Here is a 20,747-nt window from a genome sequence, read left to right as displayed (position 1 = left end):
TATTGCTTGTGTAACAGGCATTTCATGTTTGATTCCCTAGTGGTACAGCTTTATAGAGAAGGATAACCTGTGTTATTGATGTTCTATATTTGATTATTTGTTTAAATAGCAATAAATATGGCTTGTTAGCTGGTGATAACATGTTTAATTCCTTGTTGATATAGCTTGATAAGAAATGGCTTGTTGGTGAGGTTTTGTGACAGGGATTACATTTTTTTTGTTTCCCTATTGTTATAGTTGATTAGTGGTAACTTGTGTGCCAGGGGTTCCAAGGTATAGTTCATAGGGTGAAGTATTGTGATTGTTAGGGTTGTATGTACGATTCCCTGTTGGTATAATTGAAAATTGAGAAAAAATTAATACTGCTAATGTTAATATTGATTCTTTTACCAGATTTGACATGTTTGATGAAACAGAATGTTGAAAAGAGATTATTTTGTTTTATTAATATTTCAGGCAAAACTACAACAAGTGAAAACTGAACTAGCTCAAACCAAGATCAGGGAGAATGAACTGAACAATAAGGTAATATACAGCTGAACAATAAGGTAATATACAGCTGAACAATAAGGTAATATACAGCTGAACAATAAGGTAATATACAGCTGAACAATAAGGTAATATACAGCTGAACAATAAGGTAATATACAGCTGAACAATAAGGTAATATACAGCTGAACAATAAGGTAATATACAGCTGAACAATAAGGTAATATACAGCTGAACAATAAGGTAATATACAGCTGAACAATAAGGTAATATACAGCTGAACAATAAGGTAATATACAGCTGAACAATAAGGTAATATACAGCTGAACAATAAGGTAATATACAGCTGAACAATAAGGTAATATACAGCTGAACAATAAGGTAATATACAGATTAGTCATTTTCATTAGTTACCTTTTTTAGCTCAAAATGTTGGATTAACATGTTCACTTTTAATTCATTATGTCTTATCAGTCAATAGAATAAAAAAAAAAATCATTTTATAAAGTTTTGGTTGGAATAAAATACAATGATTTCCCAGTCAAATAAAAACTGATACCGTAGCTTTTTTTTTCCGCGAGTATAAAATTTCGAAATTTAGGAGCAACAAGTATACGAAAAATTTGGCGGTTTCTTAGTTCCAATTAAATATTTTGGTGGATACTGAAATTGTTGCAGTTACAAGTAAATAGTAAAAAGAAATACATATGGATAACGAAAAACAATATTTGAGGTAAAACACTTGTTTTGATATGTAGAATAAAAGGGTGTTAATCAATAGAATACCAGTAACGAAGATATTTGTCACAGGTGTACAAACTTCTTGTAAATGTTACAGTTGATTAGTTACATGATTGACGTGACTTTTGATGTTCTTATTAGGTTCTTAAATTATAAAGAGTACCTAACGCTCTTATATTATTTCACACCAATTAATAAGGGTGAAGCTTTACCTATAAGAAAGTACCGAACGTATGCATAAATTCTCATGGAATTTATTTTCACCATTTTCATTTAATCGCCAAAATAAGCGAAATAAACACCCCATGAAAATTACCTGCTACACAGTATCACATGTGAAATAAATCATGTATACTCACTCCTCTGATGACCTACAACAATAATTGTTATTATACCTCACATATGTATCTATTATTAGACAATTTAGTTGTTAAACAAAATTTCCTGTCAAGAGAGACAACTTTGTTAGAGATGAGACGATACAATTGTCTACTGGTGAACAATACTTATGTCACATGCCAGACAGGAAATTGTTTCTGAATAGATTCCGATTTATTGGCACTGGACGTTATTTGTCTCATGCTTATTTTAATAAATTATATACTCTCGTTATTATCAAGTACCATTCTGAAGCATATACAAAACCCAAAAAGTTTGGTATTTAAGCTTGATGCCAGAAGCTTATCTATATGATGTCAGATGGTTTACCTGTAGGTGTCAAAGATGAGAACAATGTTTTGCCCAATTTCTGATTTATTGATTTTTACACCAAATTAATGGGTGAAATGTGCAATGTTTTGTTTAATTAACGTTGAAATGAGGACAACCATATTTTATTTTAACTTTCTCCTGCGTAAAACTATGTTTTATAAAATTTTCATTTAAAAAAAGGTTTAGAAAATGGTGTATAAATTGTTGCTGAAACAATTGGTTTATATGCCACCGCCGCAGCGGAGGGGGCATTAAATGTTACCCTTGTCCATCTGTACGTAAGTCCCAAAATTGGTTTCCGGAATGTTATTAAACTTATACACAATGCTTATTTCCACAAAACACAGATCAGGTGTGAACTTGGGTGGCGTCACTTTTACCGTTCCAGAGTTATGTCCCTTTATAAATGGAAACATTGTTGAATTTTTCATTTCCGTTCTCTTAACTTAAGTTTGCCTCAACCAAATGTTATGAAACTTATGCACAATGCTTATTGCCACAAAACTCGGATCAAGTTTGAATTTAGGTGGTGTCACTTCTACCTTTCTCTAACTTAAGTTTGCCTCAACCAAATGTTATGAAACTAATACACAAGGCTTATTACCACACAACACAGATCAAGTTTGAATTTGGGTGGCGTCACATCTACCATTCTCTAACTTAAGTTTGCCTCAACCAAATGTGATGAAACTAATACACAAGGCTTATTACTACAAAACTCAGATCAAGTTTGAATTTGGGTGGTGTCACTTTTACCGTTCTAGAGTTATGTCCCTTTAGGTGTAATACCACCAAATCATAGTACGTCACATCCGGTTGCATACGAAAATAGGTCGAAAAAAAATATTCCCTTGAATTTGACAGTTGTAGGTAATTGATCCTACATTTCATTGCAGTAAAACATTTCTGGGTCATAAACATATATTGGGTATTTCACAGCACCATTATTTTTTTATTTGGGGTTTCTATAGAATATTTTGGAAACTTGAGGTTACATGGTTACTAAAGCTTGTACACAGGTTAAAAAAGGGGGAAAATTTGATTGGTTAACTTCCAGTGATGGTTATTTTCTTATATGCAATGAAATGTTATGTGAAATTTTTTCTACAGTACTGGACAGGATCAAACTTTACTCATGCCAAATATTTCTTTATTTGAAACAAAGATAAATTCTGCACAATTTTTTGAAAAGTGCAAATTTAACAAAGACTAATAGGGGAAAATCAATGGTGGTATTACACCTTTATAATGTTATATGCAAGCGGAAGCATCATCTGTGTCCCATGGACACATTCTCCATTTATTTATTTTCTTAAACACCCTTAATTATTCTTAAACAGATTCTCCTTATAATAGAACAAGAATATTTCAATTGTTAACCCTTGAAGTGTTGTCTTCCCAACTCAGGTTAACAGTTGGGATGTTCACCTCATATGAATGCAATAATTGTAAATTGTAAAAAGACATTGTTAAAGAAGTTGAATCAAATGAACTGAGAAACTGTAGGAAAATATAGTTCCATACATTTTCTACTTTATTTACATTAAAAGTCAATGTAAGAAAAAAGATAACTTATCCGATAATTTAAATGTTATATAAAATGTTCTTCAACTCTTTAAAGAACAACACTGATAGTTCCCACATGCTCTACACAAACAAGTCACTCGTTCAAAGGAGTAAGCTTGGTATGAAAGTGCCATATTTGGCCCTGAATATTAAGTCCATTGTTTCCAAATTAGAAATGTTTCAAGTTGATAAAGTGACATTGTAAGAAAGTGAAATAGAGCTACTTTTATCAAACTTTTCTGACTAAGTTTTGACATCCACACCCAAAATAGGCATAACACAGATTTTGGTGAAAGAATATGTCCTATCTAGTCATTGCTTTTGCTATGAATCATTGTGATATTGGTCTAAAATCCTAATTTTAAATTTCAGCCGCAAATAGGGGCCATATTAGGGACCTTATCAAACCTACTCCTTTAGAAAATTAATTTTCTGGACATTCAAATTCTTGGATTAGTTATTGTACCTAAAGAAATATGAATAAAAGGAGGACTTATGAGGTGAATGTCTGTTAGGCAACAATCTGAATAGTCTAGTTCACCAAGCTTCACATTTAGAAATCAATGTTCAATCTGTATATATGGATGTATTATGATGTATAAGAGTAATTTTTAGGCTGAAATTTGATTAATTATGAACTATTTTCTATATTTAACTGTTATATAAATGCATTGTTCTTTTTAGTTACATCATTATGAAGGAAGGCATGGTGATATTGATTCACCACCTCTTAGTCCTGGTTACCATGCCACTGGTCCCCTGTTGCAAGAACCAACTCAGTGTGAGGTCAGTTATCTACCCTACATTTCAATTGACTACATAGTCATTGTGCCAAATGTGCAGTCTTCGAGCTATAGATATAAGAAGATGTGGTATGAGTGCCAATGAGACAAATCTCCATCCAAGTCAAAATTTATAAAAGTAAACCATTATAGGTCACAGTACGGTCTTCAACATGGAGCCTTGGCTCACACCGAACAGTAAGCTATAAAGAAAAGAAATGATATGTTTGTATCATATTTCTGATTCTTGCATGCCAAAAATGGAGTAAAGCCAAAGGTTCATTGCTTTTACACATTTCTCAGCATAATATTTTGTTTTACCACAAATTTATTTTAATTTAGACATCCTGGCTATGGGCCTGTTCTTAAATGAAAAAAAAAATGAATTAGTTTACTATTGAAGCCACTTGATTCAATTTTAATAAAATACATTTGCAAATAGTTCTTGTGTGTATAAAAATTTATAAATGATTTGAAGTAATACAGCTCATAAAAATTATGATAGTATTTTATTAGTACCAGTATCTTATGCTTGTGGCAGTAATTGAAGACAGTTATGTACAAGAGTTGATTTATCACATTTGGTCTCATGGTAGCATGCTCGCCTTTAGTGATGGCGGCCAAGGGTTCAATCCTCAGCCAATCCCTTTTAAAATTGGTATTTGCCTTTTATCTGCTTAGCAGGCAATATTAAGAGTGAGAGCAAAGATTAAGGTCAGATTCATAAGATATGTCCTTGTAGGGTGACATGTCTTTCTATGGATGGTTACCTTGTGAACTAGCACATTAAATTTGATTTCTCACACTATTTCAAATATACAAAGGGAGACAATTCAATCTCAGTTATTGATAGCTTGCATTTTCAAGTTTACTTAACGTTTTATTTTAAATGTTTAATTTCAATAACAATTTTCTATATGGATGAGGTATACAAAAGAGATTTTTTCAACCAAGTCATGTGTATATCCCTTTTATTACTTGAAAGAGAGCTTCAAATAACTTTGAATAAATCTCTTGTAACCCAGTTTTCAGACAAAAACATGCTGTAAATTATTTGGGGCTGTATGGCTGAAATATCTCTGTGTGATAACTTGACACCATTCAACCAATTCTTTTCTAATTTTTGAATCGCTTTGATGGAGTCAAAAAGCGAGACATAGGTATGCTGTTTCCGGCGTCGGCGGGGGCGGCGTTGTCAACAATGTATTAGTTTGTGATTAGGTCTAGTTTATGGTGAACCACAAGTGGTAGGTCAATACAATTTGGTATGCAGTTGTATTAGCATTGGCACATCTCATTTCCATGGAGATTATCTGGCCCTGCCCTCTCAGTCATGGTCTATTGACTTTGAAATTTTTGCTTATTTTACATGTTTTAGTTTGTGATTAGGTCAGTTCAAGGGGAACCATTTAGGGTAGGCAAATGTTAATTGGTATTCAGTTGTATCAGCATTAGCACATCTCAGTACCATGGAGAATATTTGGCCCCGCCCCCTCAGTCATGGTCTATCGACTTAGAAACTTTTGCTTAGTTTACATGTATAAGTTTGTGATTAGATCAGTTTAAGATGAACTGCTAATGTTAAGTCAATGATATTTGGTACGCAAATTTATTGGCATTTGCAAGTATCGTTTCCATGGATATTATATAGCCCCACCCCCTCTTCATGGTTCATTGACTTTGAAACTTTTGCATAGTTTACAAGTTAATGTTTGTGTTTAGGTTTGTTTAAAGGGAAGGACTTATAATAAGTCAATGGTATTTGGTACGCAGTTGTATTATCTTTGGCACATCTCATTTACATGGAAATTGTTTAGCCATGTACCTCAGTCAGGGTTCATTGACTTTGAATATTTGCATAACTTATGAAACATGTTAAAATATTGCTATTTTAATTTCAACATTTGCATAATCAAAATTACAAAAGGGCGAGACATATCTCTGTGATAACAGTTTATTTAAAACATGTTTTTCTCAGAATTTAATATAGGTCATGTTAGATCTCGATAATTTTCACTTCTCCTGTTAAGGAGTTATTGTCTTTGATTGATCGTAAAATGATGCTTTATGTTGTTCCCCTGCAATAACTTGAACACAGTTTAACCAATCCTTTTCAAAGTAATAATATGTTGTTTCTCATGATACACTATAGGTCTAGTTAGATAGTTATGATTTTCACTTGTGCTGTTTATGAGTCATGGTCCTTTATAGATTCAATAATGGAACTTAATGTAGTTTCTGTCTGATAACTTGAAAACTGTTAATATAGGATTGTATTGGTCAGATCTCTCTAATATAGACATTAATAAGATATTTGGCTTGTTGTTGTATCATTGTCAGGCAGTGTAATATATACCATCATGACTGACATTTGTCTTTTGATCATGAAATCAATTACATTTTACATTCAGGGGTACAAGGTTAAGAACTTTTGATTCTTGGAATATGGATTCCCTCCCACAAGATGTGTGCATACCATTTAGACTGACTTTTAGATTTATACTCAAGGTCAATTTTTTTCTCTCATACAGGCATGTCAGGGCCAAAAAACTGTTATATAGACATCAGATATTTAGCATGTTGGAAAATAATTGCAAGCTCATGTGTGGCATGCTATTGTGACTGATTTATGACCTTATTACTATTAAGTTTTGTCCTTTTTTCCTCAAGCACCTGTGTTTGCACCCAAAATGGCCTTAAGGGGAGACTTGTGTTTTACTGGACTAGAATAATTCTAGCTTCATGGAAATATTTCTTTAAATCTGATTTATTTTTTAGTATCTGAAGAATATACTATACCAGTATATGATGGGAAGAGAGACCAAGGTATGTATTGAATCTAACTTGAATATCATGATTTGTTCTATATTTCTATTCCTGTCATCAGAATTGTACTTTGTACACTCTCTTTCACTATTTTAGGAAAAAGGTTTATAATTAGAGATGGCAAAATTAAAAAATAATACATTACTATTATTTCAAAAATTGCATCTTTTCCCCTCATTAAGATATTGTTTTACCATTTCAGTTAAGAGAGAAAGCTACTTTTTTTCCTTAGAGCTTGACTACTACAGAATAAAAGGCATGAAATTTTTTTTATTTTGAGTAACTGACCAGATTGATAGGAACTGAAGTATTTTATTTTTTTAATTTACAGACTCTATCTAGAGTGATAGGAACTGTAGTACATTTTAATGATGAACAAATGAGGAAAGTAATTGCAAGAGAAGATGCTAAAACTAATGTAAGTATATAAAACTATGGTAAACTATTCTTAAAAAAAATTTCTGTCGTTCGGAATTGTACAGGTTTTCAAAAAGATAGAAGATTTGAAAACGGTAGCATTATCTGATTATAATGACAAAAATTATCATAATTGTATCCAGTAATAAATAAATTCTGCTACCTTAGTAAATATTTAATTTAATGTATGTATTCATTATTATTCATTGGATACCAATTTTCGTTGATAATAGTGCCACGAAATTAAATGTTCATATAAGTACAAATTTTCTTTAGGCTTGTTTGCAGACTTTAGCAAAATCGGATGGAAAATAATATTTTCTGAATCCACGAAAGGAAATTAATCCACAGTATATAAGACAACAATAACAACACTTATCCTGAGATAACTATTGTGATTAACTTGCGTACTGTTTAATGCGCTATTCTAAATTTTGTCTACTAGATAATACGTTGAAATTTAAAACTTGAAAGTATATTAGTACATAGGTGTCAACTCTCAAAAACCTCCAAAATATGAGATTTCCCTTAACAAAATTTTTTATTGTAATGGAGATTCTAATATTATTTTTTCACCATTTCATGTGCACCTTAAAGCTCTCTGTAAAAATAAAGGATTGCAAGTTGAATATAACATTTTAGGAGTTTGTGATATCTTATCAATTTGTGCCCACTTTACTCTTAATTTCTATCAAATTTCACTATCATCAACATTTTTAAGAAAAAAAATTGAAACATGATCTGCAACAGCACATGGTAAATTAAGATCACTGATGAAAAAAGGTTCTGAGGATGTTTTTCTTTATAACTGACTCAGGATTTTGTTAAATGAAATTACTAATTACTGATCTTCTTTGTAAAAAAGAGCTATGCTGTTACGTGATTACCTGTTGATTCATCCATTTTTTAAATTGCACAAATTTGCTTTAAGCCATATTGGAAGCTTTACCTTTAAATAATTCTGTACATCTTTTCTCTTTGTGTCCCCGCTTCTCATAAAAGGAGATACTTTATTCCTGGTGTCATTAGAAAAAATAACACTGAAAAAACCCCCAATATTTAACAATGTTATTACAATTATGTAACCTTTTGAAATGTGAGGGAACAATTTCTGAATATTTTTTTTGAGGCTCCAAACCAGATTGACACAGTTGACATCTATGTAGATAATTGTTCATAATTGGTACCAGTAAAATTTATTTTGCTTATTGATAATGCTGCTCCCTAGGAACCTTTGTCTGACAGAAAATTTATATGTATTTAAAGTGAGTTTGAATTTACATGTGTGCTGGGTAATGTTTCTTACGAAGCTTTGCATGGAATAATGCATAACTTTTAGCAGTAACCTAGGATACACACAAAGACATTTTATCTGGTTCTGAAGCTTTGCTATATTATCCACAGGTCTGATCCAGGATATTTCTCGGGTTTGTTTTGAATTTATTTCTTCTTATTTTTCAATGGGCATTTCCTTACTCTTTGTCTATTCATTAAAACCTTTTAAAAAAAAAATGTATAGGGATAAAAAAAAAAATCAATACAAAAAAATGTACTTGAACAGTCCAATACCATATATATATAATCTTGACATTATGCTATAATTGGATGAAAGCGACAGAACAAAATATTTTACTCATCTGATAAATATATTAAAGCACAAAAAACTGATATAGATAAGTTGTATTTAGTATCACTCTTCAGAATACATATGTATACCCTGTGCTCATGAAATCCTATTCCTCATCAAAACTTATGCATGGGGCTTTGGTGTTGGTTCATTTCTGTTTATTCTCTGTAAACTCACAAATTTTTTCATGCTTTATTATTGTGATTGTTTAATAAAGACAAATGCTAGATTAATTATTGTGATTTAAGGAAAGGCTGCAAAGGAATAATACTTTCCAAATTTAAAATATGCGTTTTTATTTTTTTCGAAACATATCCCATCACAGTTTGTACAATGATAAAACATTGACACAATTTCTGAGTTTACAGTATTTAGTTTCAGTTATACATATTTCGTTCATTATGCACATATTTATAACGCAGAATAATTTTAAGAAATATGCCTAAAGCAGACAAAAAATGTTTTTAATTAAATTTAATGAAACTAAGTCATGGTAAATAAATAGATATGTATGTCTCATGATAGAAGAAAAATATATTTTAAGGTTTATAATCTTGATAAATATCATTACATATTCTTTTCAACATAATCTGTTTTTTCAATTATTCAATTGTCAACTTGATTTTTTACAGGCTTGGCTGAGCACACCTTCATAAAGAAAAAGTTGTTATAAACATAAATAGTTCGTTGAAACCAAAGACACCAAGTAGAAATCCAGTACATATCCAAAACAGTACCAAGTCAAAAACCAATCAGGTGTCCTGAATATTCTCTTAGAATAGTTGGAATCTTTGCAATTTTAGCATTATTCAGAATCTGGATATGCTTGTATTGCTACATTATTGTACTGTTATTATTTGTTTACTATTTATTTTGTTAAGAATAAAAATTGTATGGGTTTGTTTCTGTAAATTATGTTAAAATAAGAACTTGCAAAATGACTTTGCTTTCATTTTTTAAATATCTGAACAAAGGCTGTGAGAAAATATAAATATAGCTGTGATTTGATGACACGTTTTTATTATGTCAATACTAAATGATGACACATGGAAGATTTGTCAGATTTTAGCAAACATAGGCTAATGTCAAAAACTTTTTGACAGAATTAGAAAAGACCACAAGAGTCACACATTGTATTTGTTTTGCCATTTAATTATGTAATCACTAAATCACATTTCCTATTGAATATATCTTTGATTGAAAGTTAATAGGTATATTATATCTCAGCAGATGTAAGTTGGTTGAGATTTTGAGAATTGGTTTGTTGAATCACAATTTATTTCAACATTTCATTCTGAAACTTGGAGAATACATTTATTTATCCTGCTATATCCCTTTGCATTGCTTTGGTGTATACTTGTCTGTGATGATATCTACTTAGTATGGAAGATAAACAGATAAAACCATTAATTTGTTTTACAAATTGGGCTAATCCACAGAAATCTTGAGTGATAACTGAAATGTTTGTCAGTTGTGTTCTGAAATTTACTGGTGCTGTGCAACATATTGCCTAAAGTAGTACAAAATATGTAAATATCTGTTATTTTTGTTATTGATGGTTAATATGTACTTTCTGATGGATGAATTGTGTGTTTGGGTTTTGGGACCAATTAGTTGTTATACAAGGTTTAATATTTTATTGTCAAAGGTTGTGTTAGTGAATTGAAAAATATGTGTAAAAATAGCTTAAACGCTTCAATATCTGTCAAATGCAGATATATTTCAAAGGAAATAAAAAGAAAATTTAGTGCCAAATATAAAACAAGTTTGAAAATGAAGTAATTAATGGAATCTTAACATTCATGGTTAAATTTGATTGATACATGTTTTGAGCAATATTAATTAAATCTAATAACAATGGAGAAATCCTTCAGTCCGTGTTGCATGTAGAATCAGTAGTGACTATCACTAGTGACATTTCAGTTTGTATTTTAGAGTTGTATGTAAATAAAAGTAGTAATATAATGTTATATATGTGAAGTATAATTTCTTTTGTTTGATGCTTATGTGATGTATTGTCTTGTTTACTCTTCTTTGATTGCACAATAGTTTATAATGTCCAAAGAAGGGCATTAGTTGTCCAGCATTTCATACTTGCAAATTTCTTTGTATCCCTAAAAGTTAAATCTGAGGTTGTTATTTTATCAGAATGAAATGAGTAAAATTCTTTCTGTAACATTTAAGTAGGCTTATTATTTATTGTGAAGAAAATTATTTTATGTCGTGTTTGAAAAGTGGAGATGACATACTGTGGATTCATTATTATTCATGGGATATCAATTTTTCATGGATTTCTTGGGTAAAGGTGTACCACAAATTCAAATGTTCAACGAAATACAAATGTTCTATAGGCTTGTATTCATACTTGGGCAAAACCACAAAATCAAATATCCATGAAAATGTAATGTTTCCTCAATCCTCGAAAATTGATAGCCACGAAAATAAATGTATCCACATTATAGTTTTATGCTCTATGTTTTATGTCTCTCCTGCTTTTGGCACTAGATTAAAGTATAATGTAGTTTTATTTGATAGCAATATTTAACTTCATGATTGAATACTTCAAGATGTGAATTATTTAAAATTATGTCTGATCAATTAAGTTAAGTTCTAAATTAAAAAAATAATTTAACATGAAGTTAACATGATGCCTATATGAAATTTGTCAAAGAAAGATTCAAGATTTGAATAATTTATACTATATGTAAAAAGCTGCCTTTGGCTTAAATTTATGGTTCACCGGTGATATATATTATTATTCAGCATAATGCTATTGCTAGGCTTTGTTACTCCCTTTAAACTTGTCAGAGCACTGTGTCAGTGAACACTGACAATTTGTTTTATTGTATTTTGATTTGGTCATGAATATGCCACACTAAAGGGGGATACATGAAGACCACAATAAGCACAATACTTGGGTGGTAACATGGATGTTACTGACTTTCTGTTTAGTTTGTATATTTTGTTCTGTGTCACAATAGTAACCATGAAATATGTTTTAAAACAATCATTTTAATTGTCATACTTGGCTGATACAGCAGCTGAAACATACTTTACTATGCCATATATCTGATCTGGTGTCTGTTATTAATTTTTCTCTGATTATCATTTTTTTCAGGATTCAGAACTGTCATTTATTGCAGGACTCTTATTGATTAAGCATTACCATATTGATAAGATAAAAGTCCGTTCAGATATTTTAAAAGTAATAAATTCTGGAAGAATTTTTTTTTTTTTTTAGTTTTGCAACATTTTACTGTTATATAAGGAAGATAATAGATAAATTAAGTCAATTAATCTATGTACAGATATGACCTTGTTAATGATTTATTTCCTGAAATATTGGGGTTTGTGCAATTATATTACTTCCTTGTTTGATAATTGATTTGTTATGAATATGTTATTCTATTATTTTTATGGTTATTTTTGTCACATCATATTAAGGTTTCAAAAATGTTCACATTAAAGTTAAATTAACTAGGTTAAGGAGAGTTTGAGTGCAATTTATAAGTAATAGAGAAGTTTGACCTAAAAAACAATACTTGGAAATGTGTTATACTCAGCAAATGGTAAAAACACAATAAAAACATGTCAAATAATTAAGAACAGTCGTAATAAATTGCTAAGGAAAGAGGCATTGCATTTTAGGTATATATAAAATCTTAAAAAGTTATTTGAATCAGATTCTTTTTTATCAAATATCTGTAACATGAGATCTTCCATAAAACAGGTGCATGCCAAAAGAAAAACGTGAAGTTGTGATAGCTATAGCTGTGATGTATCCTGATATTGACTATGTACCTATACGTGCATTCATTGTTATTTAGATGTTTGATACAATTCTGCTCATTTACATTTACTTTCACAAGAAGTGCTACAAAACTTAGAAAACAACAATGTTATATACAATTCTTTGGATTTTCCTTTTTTATCCAGGTTCGAAAATAAAAATAATTGCATTGATCTGGCAATTACTTTGCCCAAATTCTGTCCTATATTATTTAGTTCAAAATATGATATGTACCATTTTGGAATTTAAAAAGATAAAGATATTCTGGTAAAAAGAGAAAATGTAAAATTTATGTACAAAAGTATAATGGAAAGCTTTTTATCACATGTATTTATTTAGTTTTTCATAAGGCTGATTTCCCATGGCTGACATGAACTCTTGTCATTTCCTCATTTGGGGAGTCTACTAAAGTAAATCTCTTACTAGTTGCATAGGAATTAAAAATAGAAATGCTTTGTGACATGGACAATTGTGCAAAGCAATTTTTTTTTAAAGATTGCATTTTTTCAGTTTTCCATAGTTAACATGGGTTTTGCCATTTCTATATATTGGATAGTTTTTCAGTGCTCACTTTCATCTGTTTTCATATGAATAGAATTAAATTTTACAAAAAATGTTTTTAATATGTGCAGATGTACATTTTATAGTCAAACAGAAAAGGAAACAAACTAATTTCAATTTAAAACATTTTTCTGAAGTGAATATGCATAATCAGTTAAGTTCTGTATGACTAGTTTTAAAAAAAGACAACATTTATCCAGGCATTTTGACATGTCATCTATGTGTGTTGTAAGGATATGATACTCATTTAATATACTCCTAGCAGTACAATACTGCAAGCTATTATTTAATTTACATTTTTTTTATGTTAACAGTAACAGGTCATGAAAAACCAAACCATTAGAACATATAAAACATAAATATAGTCATTTCATTTCATTTAATTTGCTTTCATGCCATTATCAATTTTTATTTTAGAAAGAAACAAATGATTTAAGGAGAAGGCATGATAGGGCTTTTTTTTTTGCCCCCTGAATAAGAAAATCAAAAGGTATTATAATTATCTACTAAGTAACATCCTTCTTATAATCATTGGACATTAGTCCTAATATAACAGTATTAAGTTTTTTTTTATTCTCTTTCTCTAACATATTTGCATTAGGGCTTCTAACTTTTTGCATAATGCAAAACTGCCAAATCAACAAAAGTAGCCTCATTATGAGATCTTGTCATTAATGTTTAGATATGAACAAAGGCTTTAATTTCCTATAAGACATATTTCACAAAGGTGTGTATGTTTGTTTTGTAAAATGTCTTCTAGTGCAAGTCCTTGGCTGATATATATTTTGTCCAAAAACCATGTGTAAAATTGCCATTTTATATCAAATATGTTCATTTCAACATGTTGATGACACCATATTGACTTCACAAGTGACCATTCTGTACAGAAAAGTACATATTATTTCAACCTGTTCATTTATCTATAAAATTAACATAGTTTTGAAAGTTTTAGAGTAAAATTTCTATTTTTTGCTAATTCAGGGGCCAAATATTGGCTCTTATCATACCTCCTATTCAGTGCTTGTTAAGATAAAAAGTAATGTAATTACCATAATGTCATATCAAATGTATTATATCATTACTGTATCTTTTAAATTTAGAATAACTCATTTATAGATAATCAGCCAAAATATAACTGTCTTCTGGGTTGCTGTTCAATCATTGCAGCTGTGTTTTAGTGTGGTGTAAAGTTGTGTGTATTGTAAAAGTATGAATGTGATATTTATGAGGGTTGATAAGCTCATGCTTTACATTACTTTATATTGATGATTACATAGAGGACACTGTGTTGATAAAGTATATCACCAATATTTCTTCATTGTTATTATGATTACATATTTTATGAATCAATAAATCTATTTTTAAACTAATTTTTGAGTTTTGATACACAGTTTGGTCATGTGTTTGTATAGTATTGTCAATTAAAACCTAGTGAATAGTATAAACTATAAATTCCATCAATGTTTTCTATGGACAACAACTATTTAGGAGTATTAATTGCTTGCCTTGTTAGAAGGGCCAGTGTGGCTTATTGTTATACTTTGCTTCCAGCATCTGAAAACATATTTTAGAAACCTCTTCCTCTTTAATTGCTGAGCAAATGGGGAAAAAGTTTGTATCCATATCTTAAGGGTTTAAAAAATTTTAGATGTTTCCACTGAACAATCTTTGAGACCTTTTTATTGGAACATGTTGCACTAAAAAGTTAACTTATAGTAAAAACCTCAATATTTCAGAAGGAAAAAGAGCTAGACAATCACTACAAACAAAGGGGCTAAAAATGAATTGATTTTTATGTCCCTGTGTCTGATTCAATACTATTGAATGTCTTCAGGGATCTTAATGACACCAGGATAAATGAGTTTTTAAGTTTTTGTCTGAAAGGTCAATGTCACAAACTTTTGCTGCTATTTTGTAAATTAAAGGGTCTAGGTTATAAGTGTCAACTGCAAAAATAATCAGCATGACAAGATCTATATAGTCTGATATTTGACAACCCGTTTGGGAGTTATTGCCCCTGAAATGATGATTTTTACTGTTTTAAACCAGGTTTTTCGAAGGAAAATCCGATTGATAAATTTGTGAAGTACAGCTAGCAGAAGAAAGGCGGGCGGCTGCAAACAACTTCCATGCAATAACTTATGAACTGTTCAACCAATGCAGTTCAAATTTTAATATGTTGATAATGATAACAAAATGGAGGTCAACTTTGATATTGACCATTTTCACTTTTTTAAAACTGTTAAGGAGATACGGTCCTTTATATATTGGAGGGTGCATTACATTTTCGCGCATTTAGGGATTAAAATTTTTTAAGTTTGCGCAGAGCTTTTTGATTACATTTGTGCGCATTCATTTTACAGGTAGCACAGGTAAAATAAAGATAATTCATAATGAATATGACTATAGTTTATATGAATTTTCAACATGTTCTATTTGTAAATTAAAATTATATATTTTTCATATTGAATTCTAAAAAAAATATACAAAAAAAATACAGAAAACCGATAATAGCTTAAGACATACATGTAAGTTAATTGCAAATATTTCAGAGTAAATAGCATTCTGTTTCATAATTTTACCGAATAGCGATTTAACAAATAATTTAAGTAAGTTTGTAAAGTTGCATCAGGGTACACATATGGAGTTTCGTTTGTCAGAAACAAATGGAGGGGGGGGGGGGGTAGCATTTGTGTACGATGGATTTACTATTTGTATCGACAGAACACTTAAGTCTTGGACATTTCATGGCGATGCACTGTAAAGAATTGCAAAGGTATTTTACCAGATTCTCTATTTCCTCAACATCTTTGGGCATCACTATACCATCAACAGAATCCTGGCGTACTACAAACGGCCCGGAATCATTCCATGCTCACTACAATGAGCAATTTTATTCAGCACATCCATGTATTTTTGTGCACGTTACGTCATGTAAAATCAGTACTTTTTCTATGTTTTTTACATTTTTATCTGTTTTTATTTCCAGGACTAAGTGCTTGAGCACAATAAAACTGACTTATCCTGCTCGAAAATAAATAAGTTTAATCTACCTGAGTTTACCTGTAAAAGAATGCGCTCAAATGTAATCAAAAGCTGCGCACAAACGGAATGATTTTTGCACACAAATGTAATGGTAATGCGCGCAAATGTAATGCACCGATATTGGAAATGGTACATTATGTCGTTTCTGTTTAATAACTTATGAATCCCTCTACTATTGGTTTTCAAATTATGATATGTTGTTACTGGTGACAAAATGAAGATCAAGTTTGATATTGACGATTTTCACTTTTACCGTTCAGGAGCAATGGTCCTTAATCTAATGGAAAATGGCACTTTATGTCGTTTCGGTGCAATTACTTATAAAAAGTACAGCCAATGCTCTTAAAATTTTAATATCCTGTTATTGATGACAAAATGATGATCAATTTTAATATTAATGATTTTCGTTTTTGCCGTTCAGGAGTTATGTTCCTTGATAGGTTGGAAAATATTCATAGAATGTGTCAGGTAAAAAAAATCCGGAAAGTGCCTTCCAAAATAAGAAAAAACAGTTTTGCTGTCAATTTGACAGCTACTTCCTTGTTTGCTGTTATCTCTAATCTATATATGTATTAAACGTGTAAATTGCAAAAATAATCAGCAACACAAAGAGTAACTATAGTGTGTGCATATAAAAGTACTAATTAGCAAACTGGCGATTTTTTCACCAAGTTACAGATTAACTATATATATGTGTGGTCAATAGAATCATTGCTGTGTGTATTTATGTCTGTCCAACAGTTTCACTGGAACTTCATTCACCTTCTGTTTAGATATCAAGTTTTTATACGACCGCAAAAGATTTGCCTTCATATAATGCTATCATGTCGTCGTCGTCATCCGAAGACACATTTGGTTTCCAGACAATAACTTTAGTTTAAGTGAATGGATCTCTATGAAATTTACCAGAAGGTTCAATACCACAAAGGGAAGGCTGGGATTGAGTTGGGGGTAATTGCCCCAAACGTTCAGGAATAAGGGGCAAAAAACAAGCATTTTTCTAGTTTCCAGACAATAACTTGTGTTTAAGTGTGTGGATCTCTCTGAAATTGTACTACAAGGTTCCATACCACAAAGGGAAGGCTGTGATTGAGTTTGGGGGTAATTGCCCCAAACGTTTAGAAATTAGGGGCAAAAAAGGGGCCAAAAAAAAACATTTTTCTAGTTTCCAGACAATAACTTGTGTTAAAGTTTATGGAACTCTCTGAAATTGTTCATATTTTTTTTCTTTCAAATTTTTGAAATTTTTTTTTTTGGGGGGTTCATAATTTTTTTCTTCAAGATTTTTCAAAATTTCAAATTTTTTCAAAACAATTTTTTTTGGGGGGGACAAATTTTTTAGGGGGATTTTTTTTTTTCATAATTTTTTGGGTTTTTTTTCCCAAATATTTTCCATTTTTACATTGATTATTTCTGATTTATATAAAACAGCAACATATACTGATATGGCAGGAGATACACACCGAACATGGTGTGTAAATTATTATATATAACAGATTAACTATTAGTAAGTATTGTGCAACAGCACAGTATTGCGCAATTGCAAGAAATCTTCAATTGAAAATAAATACAAATCTTTTAACCAATTTCAATGGGATTAATTTAAAGTTTAATTTTGGGGGTTCTAACCTTCTATTACTATTTTGGATATTGGGCCCCATTTTTAAATTGGTCTACATTGAGGTCCAAAGGGGCCAAAATTTTTCATCAAAAACTGAATTATTGCGGATCTATGATATGCTGAATCTTATTGTGCATTTAGATTTTTTATTTTGGGCCCTGTTTTCAAATTAGTCCATATTAAGGTTTGAAGGGTCCAAAATTAAACTTTGTATGATTTCAACTAAAATTTAATTTTTGGTGTTTTTTATATGCTGAATCTAACCATGTTGTTAGATTTTGGATATCAGACTATACTAGGTAAATCAAATGTTCCATTTCAAATTTTTAAGATCTTTGACCACATTTATTTTGTATCAGAAACCTATATTATGTCAAAATTTGATCACAATCCAAATTCAGACAGTATCAAGCTTGAATATTGTGTCCAAACTTGCCCAAACTGTTCAGGGTTCGACCTCTGCGGTCGTATCAGATTGCGCTCGGCAAAGCATTTTATTTTCTAAATGCCTTTATTGTTAAACCTAATAGGTTCAGTCTTTTCACATAGTTGGAATTGCTCTTTGCAAGTTTGAAACACGTAGTTTAATCTTAATATCATAACTTTCAGCTTGTTATTCAGTCATATTTAAAGGAACATTTTTGTGTCCATTCTTTTTCATTCTTTTTCATTCGCGTTGCTCCTTTATCGAACTGACCCAATAAAATAATGAATGACGTTTAAATTTTCAGGAAACTATGATCTTTTGAGTCTAAAATCAGACACACTAAACGAATCTTTCGTTTATTATATCCCTTGAAGGAAAATATAAACCGAACTGAAAATGTTATTTTGTGCGACAAAGTCACAGAGAGTTCATATTTTGTAGGTTTAACATGTGCGTTTGAATGGATCTCTGTAATTATCTCGTACTTATGACGTCCACCTATCCCAACATTTAACATTTTAGGCGGGTTTAACCAAGAAATATACACCGAACGCATCAACATTTTACTTTTTTCTTTGATTCTATCTAACCAGATTATTTTATATAAAGTTAAAAACGGACTCAATAACTCTTAATCATAAGTTAGTAATAATATCATATACCTTTTGAAAGCATATCGTATGTACTATCTTTTTGACAATGTCAAATATCCATCCGGTGCAATTTCTGACAAATCAAAGTAAAAGGTTAATGAATAGACAATTCAATTTGTAAAATAACATATCCTGCTTTTTCTAAATACACAATTCCTCTAATTAAACGTTTTTCAAAATATCAATGACGCATTTTTACACAAAAATGTTTTTTTTAGGAATTGCAGTAAAGTGGTCTAAATTAACTGCGGACCAAAATATTTCTTTATGGATTAATTGTTAATCACTTAGAATTATTCAAACGATATACTTCAAATACTACTTTTCGTTCTCTCTTTACTCCATTTACAAACATTGGCAATTCTCTTTGAGTAAGATTTAATAAATAGTTTTGTCAATCACAATATACATTGATTGCAGTTTAAAACCACGATAAACATTTGCATACGCTAAAATTTATTACTTTGGGATACCATACGGCATATTTTGTTAATAGTGAACAAAAAGGTAAAACATGCTACACAGAGATCAGTATGCTGGAGTTTCTGATTGACAACATATTTGTTGAATTTGGAGGTAGACTTTTTCAACAAGTTGTCGGCATTCCTATGAGAACGAACTTTGTGTCTCTCCTTGCCGACCTCTCCTTATTTTCCTATGATTCGGAGTTCCTTCAGACACTTGTCAAAACAAGAAGACCAAAGAAGCTAGATCATTTAATTTCACATTCAGATATATTGATGATGTTCTTTCCATTAACAGTCCAAACGTTTCTGATTGGATTCCATTAATATATCCTCCAGAACTAGAAATTAAAGAAACAACAGACACGGCTTCGTCCGCCTCATTTGTAGACTTATACCTCGAATTGGACATAAGCGGTCATCCCAGTACCAGAATCTATGACAAAAAAGACGATTTTAATTTTGAATTTCCCCAACCTTAGTAGCAATATACCAACTTCACCTGCATATAGAATATACATTTCCCAACTCATTCGGTATTCAAGAGCTTGCAGGTGCTAGTCATACTTTATAAAACGTCACCAGTGTCTGAGCAGAAAGATGATGAATTAGGGTTATGTCAAAGAACGTCTCGTCCTTTTTCTAAAAGTTCATCGGAAGATATCAAGACCTTGTTGATAGATATTCCGTATCTACTTCACAAATGATACATGATGGTCTTGAAGTATAGATTCAAGATGTTGAAGTTGTTTATCATCTTAATTTACGTGTTATAGTGTTCTTTTATTTGTCTTTGTAAATTATTAACTTTTACTGTTTAGTCCATTTTTGGTAATATCCTTTTAGCGTGGCTCGGTACTTATACATTCCGCCATTGTGTTATTGTGCTCTGGTCATTTTTTGTATTCTTGTCTTTCAATTTTGCTTTTGTGCTTTGTCTATATGCCATTTTTTTTCTTGGTTGACATTTTTATAGTGAATAAGATTATAACACAATGTTAACTGCTGTACCCCTATTTTTGACATT

At 30.7% G+C, this 20,747-nt stretch overlaps 1 protein-coding gene across 3 annotated transcripts in view; it reads left to right on the top strand.

Annotated features, from left to right (window-relative positions):
* Positions 1-14,880, top strand: part of LOC127730720 (golgin subfamily A member 4-like) — a 61,045-nt gene extending 46,165 nt beyond the window's left edge. Inside the window, exons 18-23 of one of the 3 annotated variants that reach the window (XM_052239236.1) lie at positions 457-525; positions 4,192-4,293; positions 7,068-7,115; positions 7,447-7,533; positions 8,937-8,959; positions 9,792-14,880. In XM_052239236.1, coding sequence (XP_052095196.1) covers positions 457-525; positions 4,192-4,293; positions 7,068-7,115; positions 7,447-7,533; positions 8,937-8,942 — 312 coding nt within the window. In that variant the 3' untranslated portion in view covers positions 8,943-8,959; positions 9,792-14,880. Of the gene's footprint in view, positions 1-456; positions 526-4,191; positions 4,294-7,067; positions 7,116-7,446; positions 7,534-8,760; positions 8,798-8,936; positions 8,960-9,791 lie in introns of all 3 variants that reach the window. The other 2 variants (XM_052239234.1, XM_052239235.1) reach the window with 2 other exon arrangements.
* The last annotated feature ends 5,867 nt before the right edge of the window (positions 14,881-20,747 follow it).

The sequence above is a fragment of the Mytilus californianus genome, unplaced genomic scaffold (assembly GCF_021869535.1).
Source record: "Mytilus californianus isolate M0D057914Y unplaced genomic scaffold, xbMytCali1.0.p SCAF_2, whole genome shotgun sequence".
Classification (NCBI taxonomy): domain Eukaryota; kingdom Metazoa; phylum Mollusca; class Bivalvia; order Mytilida; family Mytilidae; genus Mytilus; species Mytilus californianus.
The sequence above is the reverse complement of the archived record's forward strand: the minus strand, read 5'-3'. Positions and strand labels throughout refer to the sequence as shown.